General features: G+C 38.3%; 1 protein-coding gene and 2 long non-coding RNA genes across 3 annotated transcripts in view; 2 read left to right on the top strand and 1 right to left on the bottom strand.

Moving 5' to 3' along the window:
* The window catches only part of LOC106911700 (uncharacterized), a 407,869-nt gene that overhangs the window by 33,498 nt on the left and 356,949 nt on the right, over positions 1–17,422 (bottom strand). The window lies entirely within an intron of this gene.
* Positions 2,821–17,342, top strand: spdl1 (spindle apparatus coiled-coil protein 1). The gene is made up of 14 exons (XM_014971383.2): positions 2,821–3,800; positions 4,709–4,870; positions 5,476–5,643; positions 5,740–5,934; positions 6,022–6,171; positions 6,968–7,066; positions 7,496–7,606; positions 7,704–7,844; positions 9,845–9,951; positions 11,174–11,294; positions 11,818–11,884; positions 11,971–12,153; positions 12,298–12,379; positions 16,288–17,342. The coding sequence occupies exons 2-14, from the start codon at positions 4,709–4,711 to the stop codon at positions 16,424–16,426; spliced, it is 1,725 nt and encodes a 574-aa protein (XP_014826869.1). The 5' UTR covers positions 2,821–3,800; the 3' UTR covers positions 16,427–17,342.
* Positions 13,380–14,644, top strand: LOC148156664 (uncharacterized). The gene is made up of 2 exons (XR_015764417.1): positions 13,380–13,839; positions 14,478–14,644. It is a non-coding gene; the product is annotated as an uncharacterized LOC148156664 (long non-coding RNA).

Raw genomic sequence — 17,422 nt, 5'->3', positions numbered from 1 at the left:
TCAAAGTAAATGGATATATTGCAGTTAGATATGATAGAGAGGAAGGTAATGGGGGAGGGTGTCTTACTCTGATTAAGGAAGGTATTCCGTACAAAATTATTGGAAGGAAAGGAGATTTAGAATATCTTGCAACTGAAATATGGGTGGAAGAGAAGGTAATGTTGATTCTTAATTTTTACAATCCTTGTAAAAAGCTCGAGTTAAGTAAACTTGAAGAGATAGAAATGAAAGGAAATGTTATTTGGTGTGGAGATTTTAATGCACATCATTCATTATGGGGTAGTGGAAAAATAGATTGTAATGGGGAAATTTTAGAAGAATTTTTAGATAGTAATAATCTGGTTTGCTTGAATAATGGTAAGAAAACAAGAATTGATAAATTCAGGTAAGGAATCTGTATTAGATTTGACATTTGTTTCTAGCTGTTTAGCTCCATTATGTGATTGGCAAGTTAAAAATAAGTCATTTGGTAGTGATCACTACATTATAATTAGTAAAATAAGGATGGGCAAGGTGCATAATACTGAAATGATGGGAGGAAAGTGGATATTTGAGAAAGCAAATTGGGAGGAATTTTATAAATTATGTGATAGGAAAATTTCAAATGTTCAAAATAATCAGAGTATTGAAAGTATGAACCGAGAGATTAGTCAGGGTATTTTAGCGGCTGGTGAGGCGACTATTCCAAAAACATCAGGGAAAAATAGGAGAAAGGTCGTTCCATGGTGGAATGATGAGTGTAGGAAAGCAGTTAGAGAAAGAAATAAAGCATTTAAATTGGTTAAGAGGTCTCATAATTTTCAACATTTAATTGAATATAGAAAGTCTCAAGCAAAAGTAAGGAGAACAATAAGAAGCACAAAAAGAGAATTTTGGAGAGGTTTCTGTGACACAATTGGCAATAGTACAAAGTTAGGGGATGTTTGGGGGATGATCAAAAAAATGGGAGGAGATAGAAGGGAATGGAGTTATCCTATATTAAATAAAAATGATATAGTAGCTGTAACTGACAGGGAAAAGGTTGATATGCTAGTGAGAACATTTGTGGAGATACATAGTGGGAAAAACTTTTCAGTTAATGAAATAAAGGGAAGGGAGAGAACTAGAAAGGAAAATGATGGAATCTTAAGAAGAAAGGAGAATGATAATGATCTGATAAATTATCCTTTCTCTATTGGGGAGCTGAAAAGAGCATTAGATAGAACTAGGAATAGTGCACCAGGTAAAGATGAAGTGTGTTATATTATGCTAAGACATGTAAGTGAGGAAGTTTTAAATAAATTATTAATTTTATACAATAAGATTTGGAAGGAGGGGAGATTGCCGTGTAAGTGGAAAGAAGCCATTATTATTCCATTGAAGAAACCTGGGAAAGACCATAGCAACCCTGGAAATTACTGACCAATAGCTTTAACATCTAATTTGTGTAAACTGATGGAAAGGATGGTGAATGAGAGATTGACACAATATTTAGAGTCAAAACATTTAATTGCTCCTTATCAGAGTGGCTTCCGTAGAGGGAGAGGAACGATAGATCCTATGTTATGTTTAGAGGATGATATTAGGAAAGCTCAGGTTAATAAGGAAACTGTTGTTGCTGTGTTTTTTGATGTGGAGAAAGCATATGATATGTTATGGAGGGAAGGGTTAATGATTAAATTACACCAGATAGGTGTAAGAGGTAATATGTTTAATTGGATATGGGATTTTTTGCAGGATAGAAATATTCAAGTTAAAATAGGATATCATTTTTCGGAATTATGTAAAGTAGAAAATGGAACCCCTCAAGGAAGTGTGGTAAGTCCAACTCTATTTTCAGTCATGATTAATGACATTTTTAAAGAATTATCTATCAGTTTTGGTAAGTCACTGTTTGCTGATGATGGAGCATTATGGAAAAGGGGAAGAAATGTGGAACATCTTACTGTTAAACTCCAGGAAGGAATAGATAAAGTGAGTAATTGGGGGGTAGAGTGGGATTTTAAATTTTCTATTGGAAAGACAAAAGTAATGTTTTTCACAAATAAAAAAAATAGGGGTTGATAAAAAGATGTATTTATATGGGAAAGAGTTAGAAAGGGTTGATTGGTTTCGGTTTTTGGGGGTAGTTTTTGATAAGAAACTAACTTGGGGAAATCACATTGAACATATTGTAGAGAAAAGTAAAAAAGTTTTAAACATTATGAGGTGTTTAGCAGGAATGACATGGGGTGCAAGTTTTGATTCACTAAAAAATATATATATGTGTCACTAATTAGGTCAAAGAATAGATTACGGGAGTGTGGTGTATGGATCAGCAGCTAAAACCAGGTTAAAAAAGTTAGATGTTATTCAAGCCAGAGCAATGAGAATTTGTTTAGGGGCAGTTAAATCGACACCAATCTGTGCTTTACAAGTAGAGTCAGGGGAAATGCCATTATGCATTAGAAGACAGCATCTAATGGTTAATTATTGGTAAGTTTAAAAGGACATGATTCAGATCACCCGGTTAAGAAAGTATTAGAAAAGTGTTGGGAAAGAGGAAAGAGACAAATTGATAGCTTTGGGTGGGTTGGGGATGACAAAGCAAAAATTTTTAATGTACATAGTAAGGAATTTAGTCCAACTGTATTGTGGCCTATGAGACCTACATGGACTTGGCAATATATTAATGTAGACAGATCACTTTCTTCTTAATAGAAAAGGAACACGCTAGATATTTACCAAGAATTTTATAATCATATGCAGAATAAATGTAATGACTATTTGCAAATTTATACTGATGGGTCGAAATAACCTCAAAGTGAAGCAACCAGTATAGCTGTAGTGATTCCTGAATTAAAAATTTGTATTTCAAAAAGAACATCTGATTATTTGAGTGTATTTGCAGTAGAACTCTGTGCTATTTTAGTAGCTTTAGAGTGGGTGGAAGAAATTAATAGGAATAAAATAATAGTTTGTAGTGACTCTCTATCTGCATTAACAAGTATCGGAAAGGGACGTACAAAAAATCATCAAAATATTTTATATGAGATTATGATGGTTCATCATAGGTTATGTGAACAAAATAAAAATGTTATATTATTGTGGACTCCTGCTCATGTAGGTGTTCTAGGGAATGAAAGAGCAGATAGGCTGGCTAAGGAGGCGATCAAAAATGATGATATTAATATGAAAGTTAAATTATCCAAATCAGAAGGGAAAAGTATAATCTGGAAAGAAAGCAAGAAAATATGGGAAGTTAGGTGGGAAAATGAAATAAAGGGAAGACACTTATTTAGGATTCAAAATACAGTCAAAGTAGAAAGGATTAGAGGAATAAACAGGAGGGAAGAGATAATCATAAATAGAATAAGAACCGGGCATAGTTTCCTAAATGGGAATCTTTTTAAGATGGGGAAACACCTCACTGGTTTATGTAGATGGTGTGAGGAGGTAGAGACAGTGGAACACGTTTTGATTAAATGTGGGAAATATGCAAGCCAAAGAAGATTATTAAAAGGGGAACTAGGTGTTAATAGGGAATTGGAATTTGAGAAGGTGATCTTTCAGCTGAGTAATAGTGAGGGGAAAAAGAAGGTATTTCGTTTTTTAAAGAATACTGGGTTATTTGAGAGAATTTGAGGCGTAGTTGATAGGAGTCGATAGAGGGCAGTAATGCAACATTAACGGATGCAAGCTGCCGTAAAAATCAAAAGAAGAAGAAGAAGAAGAAGAAGAAGAAGAAGAAGAAGATGGTTTGAAGCAAACTGTCGCGATAACTCACGGGAACTCGATTCAAACTGCGGCGGGTTGAGACGGACGATACTGTTGTAGAGAAGGTACAGTGCTTTTTAAAAAAATATAATAGCAGATTTTTTTTGTACTCAGTAAATAATAATGCTCAGTGTATTTGTCATAATGAAACTGCTACCAGTTAAAAAAAAAAAAAAAAAAGTTAAACGCTAACCGACAACCGCTGGCGAAAATGTGGAGTACGTGAAAGGGTTGCTTTCTTTCGGCGGCTGACATTTTTATACGCTTAATTATTTCTGAATGGGTTCATAAACCTTCCTGAGGATTCAGTAATATTTCCATGGTAAACATTATAAACCATGTTTGTTACTGTCTGTGAGTCCGCCCATGGCTGCCACAGAAAAAAGTCTGTTACTGGCTGTTTTGAAGTAAAGTTCCGTAAGTTGATATCATACAACACATTTTAATCAGTTCTACTGCATTGAATCTACAACAACAGAAGGTCAAATAAAAGGTCACATCTCCTTGGTAACGCAGACCAATAAAAATAAGTCTATATTCTCATATTCAGCAAAGCAAAAATTATTGTAATAGCTTAATATCTCTAAGAAGGGATCAAACAATATGAACCAAAAAAATGCATCTATTGTAGCCATTCATAAATAGAGCTACGTTTAGTTTGATTTGTTTCAAAGGAATAAAGTAAATGTTTTGTTTATACACTATGCACTATTTCTCTACCTTACTTTAAAATATATCTAAGACATTGATGGAAGGATAAGTGTTTGTACTTTTGAAACAGATTCTCTGATGCTTTCAAGGCCAAAACAACTGCTGGAACACCAAAGTCAGGAGATATTTGTCAAGAAGCCTCTATATCCTCAGACCTGTTGGAAAACATTCTGTGAATTGATGAGAAAAAGTGAAATGTGACTGCCAAAGACAGGATAATAATAACACCACTGCTGAACTAATCCAGTGTTTTACCTCTCAGATGCCTCCAGAGGAGGAGAATGAGCTGCTGCGTAGCCAGCTGAAGGAGAGTGAGGAAAAGGCTCGTCGGGCCGCCCAGGCAGGCCTGGACCTGCTGAAGCAGCAGGATGAGCTCCAGGAGCAGCTGGAGGAGCAGAGGGTGGAGATGACCAATGCTCTGGAGGTGTGGAGCTGGGTCCAATCAAATACACAGTCTGAAGTCTGAGATGTCTGCATCTGAAAATGTAGATTTAAGATATTTTAACCAGAGCTGAAGTGATTAATCAGATTAATTGTGATTAATCTATTATTAAAATGATCATCAACCAATTATTTTACGATCTATTAATCAATCTATTGATCTATTAATAATTAAGCTTCACCTGCTTTAAATTCTGTAAAAATAAATAAACATCTCCTATTAAACATGTTTTGCTGTCCAGTTATTAGTCAATCAAAAAAAAAATCTACAAATAATCAAGCATACAGTGAAGAAATATAGTGTTAATGCATTTTTTACAATAAAATGCTCATTTTCTTATTTAAAACGGAACTGAATTGTTTTAATGTATTTCCAATATTGTATAAAACAGGCTTAAGTGATTAAATGAAACATCTGCAGAATGTAGCAAATCTTTTATGTGATGAGTCATCTCAGTAATGGATTCCTAAAATAATCGTTAGTTGTTGCCCTCATTTCACTTTTTGTGAGGAAGTTGCAGTAATAGGCAAATGTAGGATGCAGTTTCCACCTCTCAGCTCTGTTGTGAGCAGCTGTGTGTGCTCTAGGCTCTGGAGCAGGACAAGTACTCCCTGCAGAAGGAGGTGGGGCTGAAGACCCGGATGCTGGAGTCTCTGCAGTCGGAATACGAGAGCATGAAGAACCTGCAGAAACAGCAGCTTCAGGAACATCTGGAGAGGAGCCACAGCATGGCTCTGACTGAGCACCAGAACAAGGTAGAGCTGTGTGAGGCAGAAGCAAACAATCACACACTCCTGCTCTACAGGCCCAGGGAAGACATGGGAGATCTGAGTCCTAAACACTGTGCGCAGATCCTGAGGCTGCAGTCTGCTGTGGAGGAGTTCCAGCTGAGTGAAAATCAGCTGAAGCACAAGCTGAAGGTGCAGGCCGAGATGCTGAGCAGCAAGATGGAGGAGCTGCGTGCACTGAACGAAAACACCCAGAGCTCCATGACGACGGAGATGATGGAGGTGCAGCTGAAGACCATGGAGCTGGAGAGCGCTAAGGTGAGGCTCGGTGAGGCTCATCTGGACGGCGGAGCGCGGGGTTCTAATGCTCGGTACCGAGCCTGAGACAGATTCCTGCTGGTCCAGGTGGAGCTGGAGCAGACCCTGCAGGAGAGTCGCTACAGAGAGCAGCAGTTGGAGCTGAGCAACAGCCGTCTGCAGAGACAGCTGGAGCGCCTCACTGAGGAGAAGGAAGAGAGGGAGAGGGAAGCTGTGTCCTGGTTCAACACCCTGGAGGTAACCTGGCTGCCTTTCTCATCTGCTCTCTTCCTTAGGTCCAACTGACTCTTGAGTTTTAGACATTAAAGAGAAAACAGAATCTGCTATAAAAGGTGGGGATGCACCGATCCACTACTTTCACTTCCAGAACCGATACAGATATCTGAGGAGTAGTATCAGTCGATACCAATCAAATACAGAAATATAGCTGAATTAACTTAAAAAGTTTCTTTTTTTTAAACACATGCATAAATGTACTGAATTACAAATTAATTTGTTAACTCTGCACCAGTACAGCACATTTAAATACATCTATAAATTCAAAGCTTGGTCAAACATGTGAAATCAACTTTCATTTGTTCAGTCAGTACAATTAGGAATATAGCACTGAGTGTAAAATAAATTATAAAGAATCTGAAACAGACAAAAATCAATAGGCTCACTACTTTGGCCAAACATGTAAAAATAGACTACAACAAACTTTATGCCAGATGGTTCAGAATGTAAAAATAGAAATTCTAAATAAATGTAAAATAAATAAAAATGAAGCATGACATCACTCAGAGCATGAAGCATAGAATTGGACTGAATAGATCTGCCATTCTGGGTCAAACACATTGTCACTGATTACCAAATATATTTTTTTCAATATCAGAACCGATACAGATATTAATATTACAGATTGAAGCATCTCTAGTAAAAATTCAACAAAACATATTTCTGTTCTTGATCTGTCAGCTTGATGTGATGAGACGTAAAGCAGTTTGAATCTGTTTCTGTCCCTCAGTCAGATTTCTGCTTTGTTTTTAAACAGAAATCTCGAGAACTAAACCGGGACCTGCAGATCCAGTTGGATCAGGTTCTTCAGCAGGCCCAGGATCCAAACAGCCGGGGCAATTCTCTGTTTGCTGAGGTAAACACAGAAATGGCACACACTCACTGTGTTCCTATCCAAGTATAACAGGAATTTTGAGCGAACTTTAAAGGTTCAGTATCATGTAAAATTAATGATATGTTGTAATGCTATTCCCCCATCAAGCACATACCTGTAATGTTGCCTTGATTCTTTCATACATGTTTGAGAAATCCTTTAATCTCCATGGCAATACTGGTAAAAACATTGTTAAAGGGTTAATGGAGGAGCCATTTTGTTATGACTTCCTGAAGGCAGAGGTTCAGAAAGAGCAGAAGGTTTTAAAGAGACAAAGGCCCAATTTCATGGTCTTTAAATTAGGAAATCAAATTTGATATGTGCAGTATCTTATAGCAACTGAAGGTAACATAATTACTTATTTGTGCTACACAACGGAAAACAAACTGAATTATGTCTGTTGTTTTCCAGCTGGAGGACAAGAGAGCTGCAATGGAGAGACAGCTCATCAGCATGAAGGTGCAGCATCAGTCACTGCAGAAAATGCACGCCTTCAGTAAGCAGCAGATGCAGCGCATGAAGGTAGAGTGTGTAACAGAGGACAGCTTGGTTCTTCAGCACCAAGCTGCAAATATAGGATTGGTGCTTTTCATGGAATGACCATGAAGGTGGTGTGCAGGTCCAGATTGCTACTCTGATGCAGCTGCAAGGCTCCAGGGCTGACCCTGCTCAGCTGGAGAGGCTGCAGTCCATGCTGTCGGAGAAGAACACCGAGATCCAGACTCTGATGACCAAACTACAGAGGCTGGAGAAGAGGGAGGTGAGCACAGAGCTTCAACCTGCTCAAATTCCAACTAGAAACATCAGCAGGAGAGATTACAAAAGGGGGGCGCTGGGATGCCTTTGGGGGGCGTTTGGTCGAAGGTAAACTTTACACTTTAAATGCACAACAATGCCAGCTTAGACTTTGAGCAACTTGGTAAAACTGTATTGTGTAACATTAAACCATGCTTGGCTGCAACTGTATCGATGGCAGCTCTCCTTCTATTCAGTGTTTGTTAGCTTCTGTTAGCTTCTTGGCACAGCTCCGTTCTCCTGCTACTGGTAGCTAAAATCACGATACCCTGACTGTGTATCCCTCTGAAAAATGAACCCATTTAAATAAAGAATTCCCTCCATGGGTGATACCACGATAGAGAGCGTTCATTTTATAGCGTTAACATCGGAGCTGTAAGTGGTCCGGTATGAAACGGGGGAGATAGAACAACACAGCACTTTTAAATTTCAATAATCAGAATACCGAAATTGTTTCCGTTGTTTTAAAAGGTTTATGTCAGTCTGCCTTTTCCCCATCGATACGCTTCCCGAACGCCCTGCATCTTAGGGGCTAAAAAAAAACAAAAAAAAAAAAAAAACGACGCGCACATTGCGGGACATAAAACGGAGTGAAACGCATGATGATTAGGCGGCGCAGCAGGTGATGAGTGAAGATTACTGATGGTGAGCGTCAATACATGATAAAATAAATTTAGCAACAGGAAAGAACTAAAGTGGACATAGCAATAAACCAAGAGAGAATAATTAAAATCAAATGAAACCAATGGGAATGAATGAAGAACAAAATGCAAGAATAAACTAAGAAACTAAAGTAAATACAGAGGAATAAACTGGTATGGCAAGACCTTTCGCTCAATAATTAATACAGAGGACTGTATGGCAAGAATAAACACTATTTCCAGATAAAAAAGTAAAATGATATTGTTGAAATGTCATGGGTTTGTTGAGACCACATCTAGTACTGAGAATAAATATATCTTACAGATCATAACAGTAAATAACTTATCACTTATTTATGTTTTTAATTAGATTTGATTAAGAACCAGATTTGTTCTTTGTAATTTCTGTCCAGTAAAACTATTGATCTATAAATCAGTAGAGAGGTCTATATAAAGATATAGCTAATCAATGTTTCTGTCTCATATTTGTGAGGCATTAAAGGACCTGGAACTTTTGTTTTTCCACTGAAAGCTCTGGTTTGCACAATAAATGCCATGTGGGTGAAATTTTATGGATGATACTCTGATGTCTCATTCTCCTGAAGGCAGCACAGAGCTGCACCACCAGAAACCGACAGAAACACTGAAGAGAAGAAGAGCTACGATTAATGTAGTTACAGTTCTATCCATGTTTTAATGTTGCAGAGCTCAGTCGGTTTGCAAATAGTTCAAAGTTTAAACTGGCATGTTGAACATCTTTTATCTGATCATCTTGTGGAATATTTAACAACTAGAAAATGGCACAAAATAAGAATATTTTTTTCCGCTCTGATTGGCTGCTGTTAGGCCTACCAATTTTAAGTTGAATGTTCATTGCATTTTTCGTAGACGCCTGTGAAAATAATTTCTATTCCCATGGCTTTTTTGTTCTCTGGGAAATTATTTTTGATGATAAATACAGAAACAAGCATAAAAATCAAAACATCTACAGTAGTGACAGTAATATTAATGATAAAATAATGGTCAGTGCAAAGTAGCCTGCAAATTTTTTGGTGGGGGGCGGTGAGGGACCTGGATAAGGGCTAGTGGGGCGCTGGCCCAAAAAAGGTTGAGAAACACTGGTTTAAGAGCAACTTCAAATGATCAGTAAAGCTCCTTCCCTCATCTGCAACTGTGATGGAGTAAAACTCCTGCAAGACATAAGGAGGTGATATGAAAACTTGTACGAAGGAATTTGTATTGATAATGATTACTTTTGCTTTATTTACTAAAAACATATTGTGTGTGTGCGTGTGTGTGTGTGTGTGTGTGTGTGTGTGTATAGACGTTGCTGAAGTCTCAACCAACCAATACCATCCAAGCAGAAGCAGTTGGTGGTCAGGATGAAACGTACTACACTGACCTACTCCAACTCAAGCTCAACAACTCTGTGTGAGTTCAGCCTTCATCATCGTCATCGTCATCATCATTACAGTGTTTGATGTTTACAGACTGAAATTAAACTCAGTCTGTAAACGTGTCACTGTTAAACAACTTGAGTTATTCTTTAACATATTGGTATGAAGTAAAGTTGGGCCAATGTTCACAACTTCTGTTTATTTTCATCTTGTTGCCTGTTCAGTTCAGTGATAGTGAAGCAGTAGAAATATATGTGTCTGTGTGTGTGTGTGTGTGCGTGTGTGTGTGTGTGTGTGTGTGTGTGTGTGTGTGTGTGTGTGTGTGTGTGCGCGCGCGTGCGTGCGTGCGTGCGTGTGTGTGTGTGTAATCAGCCACAATAGCAGTATTGATATCAGCTAATGATTTTGACCCAAATGTTCATATCTGTGCATCCCTAATAATTATGCTGCAAATATAGAAATGTGGAAATTTATGGATATTTGGCAGTTTCAAAAGAAAAGACACACTGTCTCTATTTAACCCACTGAAAGAGCTTTGTTCTAATGCAGTGGTTCTTAACCTGGGTTCGATCGAACCCCAGGGGTTCGATGAGTCCGTCAGGGGTTCGGAGTGCTGCGGAGGAGCACTGATTGAAGGAGTTCCACTCTCAGCATGGATTTGAACTTGTGTCTTTAATTACTTAAGCAAAGCTCACAGTTTTTACCAAATTCTGTAGCTTCTAAATCTGCTCCTTAGTCGCATCTTTTCGGGGTTGGTACTGCCGCTAGTGGCGTGGGGGTGGTAACACAACTAATATAATTACATTAGTAAATCAGAATACCGCAAAGTCTTTATTATTTATTTTTCATTTTTCATTCTCTTAAGAATGTAGAGCTAATTAAATGATCTAAACAAGATCTTAAAGTGGTTCCAGTTTCTCTCGATGGCCAATCTGTTGAAACTGTGGCAAATTTTAAATACCTTGGGTCGTTCCTGGACAGTCAGCTCAACTTTGCTGAAAACACTGACTATATTTTGAAGAACTGTTCTCAGAGCCTCTACCTTTTAAGAAGACTTAGTGATCTTGGGGTGACCCAACTAGACTGTAGTTGGGTCACCCCAATGTCTTGAATTTGGGAGGAGAAAAAAAAAAAATTTATCACTACAGAAGGGTTCAGTGAATGCGCATATGAAACTGGTGGGTTCGGTACCTCAAAAAAGGTTAAGAACCACTGTTCTAATGTGTGGGCGTGGGCGTGTGTGTGTGTGTGCTCAGTAAGGAAGCCGAGCGACTGGGAGATGAGCTGTCCTTGCAGAGGATGAAGTCTCTGTCAGAGAGCCAGAGAGCGCTGGAGCTGGAGAGGAAGCTGTTTACGTCTGAGCGGCTGCTCAAACAGGTAGAGGGTGGCTGGTTCAGTCAGTGGTGGGGATTTATTGTATTGTTTATCATTTACAGTGATAAATTTCTTATCATGAGAAGAATTTTGATTTATTGTTGTCACTATAAATTTCAGTTAATGTCTAAAATCGCCTAGTACTGTCCGTATTGTTGGGGTTGTTAATTTTCCCGCTATTCTTTAAATTCAGAGTATCAATACATTTGAAAATATAATTAAATGTAGTTACTTTGAGCTGCCTAGTGATACAAATCAAACTTCTTCATATGACTAATGTCCTAAATAAATGGATTACAATTTTTTTAAGAGCAGTACTTGTGTTTGTGGAACTTTGACTGCTGTACCATTCAGTCACATGAAATTAACTAAAAAAGGAGTAATAAATAGTTATCACAATAGTACTATAAAATATTTTAATAAAACTTTCCATCCATTTCCCCCAGCCCATAAGTGTATATAATCTGAGGAGAACAGATCTTCTCAGGCTGCGACACCTTTAGGATCTGAGTTTCTGTTCCTGCAGGCTCAGAGCGACAAGATCAAGCTGCAGCTGCGTGTCGAGGAGCTTCAGCAGAAATATGAACCCAAAGGTAGTGAAGCAAACCTCCAGCCTCTGTTAGCTGTCTGTCTGCTGTCTGCTGCTCCGTAACACTGCTGCTGCCTGGAATCTCTGCAGAAGTGAAGAGGATCCCTGTCCAGAGGAAAAGAAAGGAAAAGCTACCTGTCGAAGTGAAGCCTGAACCTGACGGGAGCACTCACGGAGAGCAGGTTGTTGCTGTGGAGACTGAGGAGACGGACAATATGAAAGTGGGCCGTGAAAATGAAAACAGCCCTGGAGAGATAACAGTTGCTGCTCAAGGTATGTGGTGAAGTGAAGGGAGGGTCAGAGGTGAACTGTGTCACCTTCCATCCCCCAAACACACCTGGAGAGGAGAGTGTAATCAGCATGTAGAGCTCAGGCCATCATGTGTTGCAGCTACTCATTGTTTCCTCTATGTTCCAGCACCTGAGCCTGAACCTGAGCTGAAACCTGCCAAGTGTGTGAAGATCAGCTCTGCTCAGCCTGATGTGATCCCCAGTCCCAGGTCAGTACTGTCATCATACAACATCAGCTCAGAGCCACAACTCAGGTTTCTACTGCTGCTGGGAGCTACAGATGTACCGGCCAATACGATCCGGTACAGAAGAACAGTGCTGGACTGACTTAAACCTTTATTTTTTTCAACACAAACAAAATGTACTGAATTATAAATTTATTTAGACTCTATGCTAGCAAAACACACTAAAATACACCAATAACTTCACAAGTTTAGTCAAAACATGTTAAAACCCCTTTCATTTGTTTAGTCAGTGCATTTAGGAGTAGAACAGCCAATGGAAAATATATAATAAAGAATTTGAAACTGACAATAACAATAACGATGGGCTGACTATCTTGGTCAAACAGGTAAAAATAAACTAACAAACCTTCAGTTGGTTCAGAAAGTGAAACTAGGAATTCTATATGTAATGTAAAAGATAATAATCCATAATGTCACTCAGAGTACAAAGCATAGAATTAGACTGGATAGATCTACCCTTATAGATCTGGCACATTGTCGCAGGTACCTGATCTAGAATATTTTTCAATATCAGATCTGTGCGTCTTTTATTTAAAGCGGACTGGGATGGACAAGGAAATCAGAAAAACATTTGTTTTCAGTTCAGTTTCTAAAAACTTCAAATTATGGGAGAGAGTGAACTTATCAAATGACAAATGTGCTTTTCATATTCATACCAGGGGAGTAAATATTGTTATTGCCTTCATATGTTATGATTTATTCTCAAATGTTAGTAGAACCACAGAAAGCAAGTTACATTCATAAAAACGTTTTTAAAAACTAGCATGGAACATTTGCAGCTTTGAATGTATAAACCCTAAAAGTCCCCCGTGATTGTAGCTTTCTTTACTTGTCTCTGTTTCTATTGGACATGTTTGAACAATCAATCCTAAAGGTATATAAATAGGTCACTATTACGATGATTTCCTAAGTATCTGGCATGACATATAATGTAATTGGGTCAAATTATGCCCCTTTTCCATCGACTCTACTCGGCCAGCTCGGCTCGGCTCGCTATGCGTTTCCACCAGCCCTTTTCAACGGGGCTGGCCCTGCTTTTTAGGGTCCTGCTTCAGAGCAGGGTTAGCCGGGCCGGCCCTGGTTTGGTAGGTGACGCAAGCTTCGCTGCTGTTCACTGATTGGCTGAGGGCGTGGACCATACGGAGCAGCGGAGAGAGAAGAAAAATGAAGGCGCAACGTTTGAAACGCTGCAACACGGAAGTGATGGAAGATACAAACAAGCCGTTAACTAAAATAAGACGCCGGCTTTTTTCTTTGCTTCGGATTTCAATATTCAGCAGCAGCTCGATGGAGCCGTGAGGAATGAGTCGTTTTTGTCAGTAGTGGAGCGAATGTAAAGCCTCGTTAGCCGCTTCGGAGCCGACGGAGCCCCACGGTGAACACCGACGCAGACGCAGCTGACGCAGCTGCTGCTCTCCAGCCAGGTGAGCAGTTTGTAGATATATCTGTCTGGTTTTTACTACATTTAAGGTTGCATACATACAGTCATGGAAGACATTTAAAACACAAAGTCTGCTGTATTTTTATTGCTCAAACACAACATCCGCATTTTCTGAAGACACTTGGTTGCACATTACAGTTATAAATAACTCAGTATTGTACAGCATTTTACCTTCTCTTGTTTCTGATCTTTGCGTGAATCTACGTGCTTCGATTGTTTCTCATTTTGGTGTTGAATCTGAGTTTCCCCTGTTGTGAGATAATAAAACATTTTATATGACATCCTATTATTGTAAAATGGCTAGATATCAGTTCTCTAATCAAATTATGAATTAGTAATTGTAGAATGAGCAATAAACCTGAAGAAAACGATAGTGGTATTTTATCCATGGCTGTATGCATGCATAGGTCTAAAACTTATTACATTTTGTCTTTAATTTACACTATTCCAGTTATTTATAATTCTGTATGGTTGGATGGTAAAAAAAAGGGGTTACATGTATATATAAAGTAACATGTCTGTTTTAAATAATTCCTTATGTGTAAGTAACTTCCACATTAGTAATTGTTATTTATCTACATTTATGTGCTATAAGCTATAACACCTAATTACTTTTCCCAGGGAGCAGAAGGAGAGCAACATGGCTGACATGATGGAGAACGATGAGGAGAACCATCAGAACAACAGGATCTCCTTCAGGAGGAAGCAGCTACCAGCAGATATGGCAGAGCTCCATGGAGAATTGAGACAAACAGAAAAATAAAAGTTGTTGTGTCTCAGTGAACAAAGTCTCTATTTCTGCTCACTCCACACATTATTGTATATACTGTAGTTTATATGGCATCAAACTCCTAATACAATCCTCCCAAAATGTGAGGAGCTTTAGCCAGAGTGAAAATAACATTATATTACATAAATATTTCATTGAAGTTAACATTGTAGATTACCAATGAAGCCATCCGAAACTGAATACGTTATTCAGCAAACCAAACATTTTGACATTATCAGGGTTTCTATTAACAAGAACCCTAAATACAAATCATGTTAGTTTCTAGTTTATACATCATCATTCTATCCACTCACTGTTTATCTGTCTTCCTGCAGAATCTTCAATGTAAGAAAGGGAGAAAATGTGTCCAAAACCTGTAACATTAATTAGTGATAAATAAGACTGAGTTTAAACTTTAAATTCTTAGTGTCCAAAATGTGAAAACATGGAACTAGAACCAGTCAGATTGGAAGGAATATGGTTTTATTTGATCTCGTATACCTTGGACATCAGGTGAATCATAATTAAACATATTGAGAAGTTAAAAACAACAGACACATTTTTTTATCAGAAATGTTTCATCAGTATATTGAGCTCATGTGATTCCTGCTCCAGAAAGGTGAAGGTCTCTGGACATCCTGAAGGTAAACACCGACCAGCAGTCAGGAAGACGGACACTGATGAGATCCTACAACCCAAAGGCTGCACGAAGAACCACGATGGTCTGCGGCAGCAGTTTACCAACATGAAAACACATTGAAATATATTATGAATTAATTCTTATATTTGTAAGTTATTTGCAACACCCTGACTGACATTAGCTCATGTATATTCGGCACTATTACAAGTTTTATCGTAGTTTAATACAAAAATCATCGTTAGCTTACCTGAACCTTGTGAGCCACCTGCTTTCCTGCCTCTTCAAGGCGGAGATCAGCTCCTCCTCACCACATCGCAGCATTCCTCCCACTGTCACATTTTCTTTTAGTCTCAGAAAAATCGCAATCAGGCTACAAAAAAAATAGCTCAGCTCTCTCTTCTTCTTTTGTATCAGAAAAACAACAACTCGCGTTAGGTCGCATGTAACGAAGCACAGCACGTAGCTCCTGGAGGCGGGGCGCTACACCCCCCTGCCACCAGGAGGCGGTACCCTGCAACAGAGCCAAGTGGGCCGGTGGAAACGCGGTCACTCCGAAACAGAGCAGAGCGAGCCGAGCCGTACCGAGCCGGGTTGTTGAAGTAGAGCCGGTGGAAAAGGGGCATTACATATTTCCAGTCTGGATCTGTTTTTTTGTTTTGTTTTTTTTTTTTCATCCTGTCTTAGGTAAATTCTTGCGACATTATAGTTTATATAAACCAGAGAAAGACTGCAGTTCATAAAATACATCTAAAGGATCCCTTTGGTGTTTTACCCAGCAGAAAACACACCTGCAATTAATTCAATTAAAATTTTGGTCAGATCCCACAACTAAGACAAATAGATGTATTTGCTCACAGAAATGTAAATTAATAAAAATGGCACCTGTAAGGGGTGGTGATGATTCTGAGCCCCGCCTCCCACTCTCCACACAATACACACATTAAACCAAACACACCATGCTGCAAACATTGTCCTGCTGAGTAACTAATAATATTTCTGTGTTTTTTATGGTTGACCCTCAGCTGGCCTGTGTCTGACCCGAAGGAAGAGACAAAGAACAATCAGCACAACAACCAGGAAGTGAGGAGAAAGAAACCAAAAACAGAGGTGATCTACGTCACTTCTAATAACACCATGGAAAACCAGTGCGCCCAGCAGTAGAGGTCTCCATCACCCCATTAAACGTGTGTGTGTGTGTGTGTGTGTGTGTGTGGTAATAGTGGAACTCTGGGGAGGCTCTAAAATGTTTGATATTTCTGTTCCTAAGTTATAACCATGTTTTCCAGAACTTTACTGCACATCTGTTAGCTCTGTGTTTACATATTAAAAAAATTACAACTTCTAGCATTGTGGCAGGTGTTAACACTTAACTTGCATCTCTCCTTCCTGGAAACATGGAACTCCTTTGGCTCTATTATAACAAAATGGAACTGTTAGATATTTATAAAATCTTTTTTCCACTTTCACTGACTTTGAAAATTTGACATCCAGACATCATGATAATTAATTTCTAAATGAACTAGATTTTCTTAAATAGATCTCAGCAAGAGAAGCTACACACTTTTTGAAGCCATCTGTAAGCTTCTGGAATGATTCAGTGTTTGCTCTTGTTTTTATCAATAGTTGACCACTGAAGTTGCCTTGCTGGTACGGGCCTGAACTTTGAGGATAGTTCAAATCGTCACCTTCCTAAAATAATGGCCTAAGTCTTTTTTTTTTTTTTTTTTTTTTTTTTTGCCAAAAGTGATTTTTTATATATATATATATTTTTGTCTAAATAATCTTTTGGCAAAAAATGACTTGGGCAGTTATTTTAGGAAAATGATCCTGTTTAAATCAGTTGATAATGAACTGAAATTAACTTACTTCTGTTTTCTTTATTGTGATTCAAAGAAACTGAAGCTAACATTAACAAATAACTTATGCTACTTTCTCCTAAATTCTTTAGATTTAGATCAGAAAAATAAATGTCTGTTGTTCTGTTTCTTTGGCTTTGTGCAATGATAACCTGACAACAGAAAAATTTGGAAATCATCCTCTGTATTATTACAATAAATTGAGAGTTTTGTCGTCTCAAGTTTCATGTGATGCTGAAGATCAGGTACACAGTTAATGTATACAGGGACAACAGGAGCAACAATCTGACCTGAGTTAAAG

This window comes from Poecilia mexicana, unplaced genomic scaffold (genome assembly GCF_051168715.1).
Source record: "Poecilia mexicana isolate PSO_F unplaced genomic scaffold, ASM5116871v1 scaffold_10, whole genome shotgun sequence".
In the NCBI taxonomy this organism is placed as follows: domain Eukaryota; kingdom Metazoa; phylum Chordata; class Actinopteri; order Cyprinodontiformes; family Poeciliidae; genus Poecilia; species Poecilia mexicana.
This window is presented reverse-complemented; position numbering and strand designations above follow the sequence as displayed.